General features: G+C 36.1%; 1 protein-coding gene across 1 annotated transcript in view; it reads right to left on the bottom strand.

Annotated features, from left to right (window-relative positions):
- LOC107688036 (leucine zipper putative tumor suppressor 2 homolog) overlaps positions 1 to 3,057 on the bottom strand; it is a 22,655-nt gene that overhangs the window by 2,784 nt on the left and 16,814 nt on the right. Inside the window, exon 4 of the mRNA XM_016485575.1 lies at positions 2,131 to 2,400. Within this exon, the coding sequence (XP_016341061.1) occupies positions 2,131 to 2,400 (270 nt within the window). The remainder of the gene's footprint in view (positions 1 to 2,130; positions 2,401 to 3,057) is intronic.

Genomic DNA, 3,057 nt, shown 5'->3' with positions numbered 1-3,057 from the left:
TGTAGGCTAAAATGCCGCCTTAATGCGTTGCACACATCTGAATATTTGGTTTGAAGTGTTCTGGAGCAGTGTTGTAAATACAACTTAACCACTGATTTCTAGTTGTGTCCTCTTTTGGAAGACCAAACAAAGTAGTTTTGCTTTCACAACGAAACACACAGCGTCTTCACAGCATGGCGGAGGCAGCGGCAACAATAAAGTTACGCCTTCTTTCTTTGCGTGAACATTTGGGTGGCGTTATGCAAATCTTCCCACATTGTGATGTAGGCATGTGGGGGTGTGTTAGAATGAGCGTTTTAGGTAGGTGTGGCTGACTCTTAACTTTTATAAAGAATATCTCTTTGGATTTGAGACTTTAGTCTTTGCAACTTTACAGATCTTCTTTATGCACCAAGAGCTTGTAACACTCCAAAGAGAAAGGAACAATTGAAATCGCATCATATGACCCCTTTAATAGTGATTATTTGCACCAAAGATTCTGTTCTCTTGATGGAAATGGTGCTTTATTCACAAATGTTGTATGCAGTAGTTTAATTCACGACTGTGTAAGCGTAGCTAATGACACAAAAGTGCACTTCTGGGAGTTTACAAGCTGTGTGCCCAAAATAATTAATGACACAGTCAATCAAATGAAGCTGCACCAATTTTTGGGGCACATACTAACATACTTAAAACGGCACTGCAAACTGAAGAAACCACATCATCTTTATTGGACTTTAACAACAGTGGAGGGAAACGATCCCTATGTAGTGTTCACTGACTCACCCTTCGTTCAGAACACCCTGCAACGTCATCACGTATGAGAGATTTCAGCTATTTTGACATAATATACTTGTGTAGAAGTTACCGTACTTTCATTTGAAATACATGTGTTTCTGTGGGTCTTAAAAAGCCTTAATTTGTTCTTTCACAAATTAAGGTCTTAAATTGGAGCAGAAAGTCTTACATTTTAAAGTCATGGCATTGAATCCTGCATACACTGCAAAAAATTGATATCTTTGTCAGTATTTTTCTGTACAAATATCTAAACATCCTTAAATCAACATTTATTTGAGATGCAGAATGAACATGTGAAGTCTTGTTTTTACCTTTGAAGTTGATTTTTCTGAACCCATTAGCAGATATTAGATTTTTTCTCTTTCATAAATTCACTTAATTTTAATAAATCTCTTTAAAAACAGGACTTGTCATTTCTGCATTTATCTTGAATTTTTTGATTTGCACTGTAAAATGACAAAAATACTGAGGAAGAGCTTCACTTTTGCGCTTTTTGATCAGAAGGTACAGTAAATATTATTTCCATATTCTAATTAAGCTTTTTTTTGTTGTTAAATTAATTAAAGTAATGGAGATGGGTTTGACATTTTATGTTCAAACTTTTAGTGTCTAATACAACGCATTGTTTTCCTTAGACATCTACATTTATTGACATATTGAGTTCCCTTTAATTTATTTGCTTTTAAAAAGGTATTAAAAACTTAAATTTACCTTCATAAACCTTGCAGAAACCCTGAAATAATACGTTATTATTAATTTAATTAATATAAATTGTCATTTGAAAGTGCTGAACTGAGTGATAAATATCTGATGCGTTGTTTAATAAAGCAATAATCCCCGTGAAGCCGTGGTTTACAGTGAATTTATAACAGCTAAAGGAAGCAGAGTGCCTAAAACCCCTTAGCTGTTATAAATTCACTGTAAACCACGGCTTCACGGGGATTATTGCTTTTATAAAACGGTTATTCCATATACGTAGTAAGGTTTCACAAAATAAAACAGAGCAAATAAAGTGTAATGATATTAATAAAAACAGTATTCTTCCACCAAACAATGTAGCTCCTCAGAAACAGTTGTGGTTGCTACAAAGTGGTTGCCGAGCAACACACAAACGTAAACAAAGGTGTATGTTACTTTGTAGAGTCATTTACAACAGCTTCGAACGCAGCTCAGCCAATCAGAATCAAGGACCGGGACTATCCCTTTTATAATATGAAAATAAATGGCTGATGGGTAAATTTCCTGTGAAGTGTCCATGTCCCTTAAGGCAGAAGGTCCTGTGACGTCTACTCAGGGCGCTTGCGGTCGAACGGTACGCACCCCTAGTGTGTCTCCGCTCTACTGACTCCTCACCTCCCACTTGGTCTCCTCCAGTCTGGGACCCAGCTGCGTGTGCTCTCGTTCGTAAGAGGCGCAGCGCTCCTCGAGCCTCTGGCGCTCCTGCAGGAGCTGCATCATGTCCTCCTGCTGCTTCTTCTTCTCCTGCTGCAGCTGAAACACCTGGAGCTGCAGGAGCTGCTGCTCGCGCTGCGCTTTATGAGACGCCTTCTGCATCTTAGCCGCACACGTCTGTCTGAACTCCTCCATCTCCAGCTCCGTGCGCTTCTGACGCTCCTCGTACACCTGCACAAACACACACACAGTTTGTGTGTTAAGGCCAATTAACACCAAAAACGGTAACTATATTAGCATCCACACTAACGATGCTGGAGCTCTTTAAAGCAGGATGGATTCTGATTGGCTGTTAATGTTTTTACCGTTCTTCAGCTGAAAAAACAATCCCTCTGAAAGTGATTCCAGTGATATTGTTCCTCTGAGTCGTTATCGTTATAGTTGTAGCGTGTTGTTTTTGTACTAAAAGTAATTTCCACATCGTTTTCTTTATAGAGATTTTAATACAAAGATCTGAGCCCTGAACCAAACCAACCAGTTTAAGGATTAATCCAAATTTTACAAACTCTGATTTAAGACAAAACAGTATTTGAAAATTGTGAATATGGGCTGTTTGAACAGATATAAAGTACGTTTTTTTTTTATTTATTTTTTTTTACATTAGAATTAAGTACAGTCCCATGAAGCAATGGGAAGGAATTGAATGACAATGGTAATACATTTTTTTTTAATAATTTTATAATAAAAATTTAAAAAATTACAATAAATTATAAATAAAAAATTACACATATATATATATATTTTTTTTTTTTTATGTAATTATTGTAGTTAAATATATTTAATATATATTTTTTATTACAATAAAGTATTAAATTATAAAATTTGTGT

This window comes from Sinocyclocheilus anshuiensis, unplaced genomic scaffold, assembly GCF_001515605.1.
Source record: "Sinocyclocheilus anshuiensis isolate Anshui unplaced genomic scaffold, SAMN03320099.WGS_v1.1 scaffold241, whole genome shotgun sequence".
NCBI classification, from domain to species: Eukaryota; Metazoa; Chordata; class Actinopteri; order Cypriniformes; family Cyprinidae; genus Sinocyclocheilus; species Sinocyclocheilus anshuiensis.
This window is presented reverse-complemented; position numbering and strand designations above follow the sequence as displayed.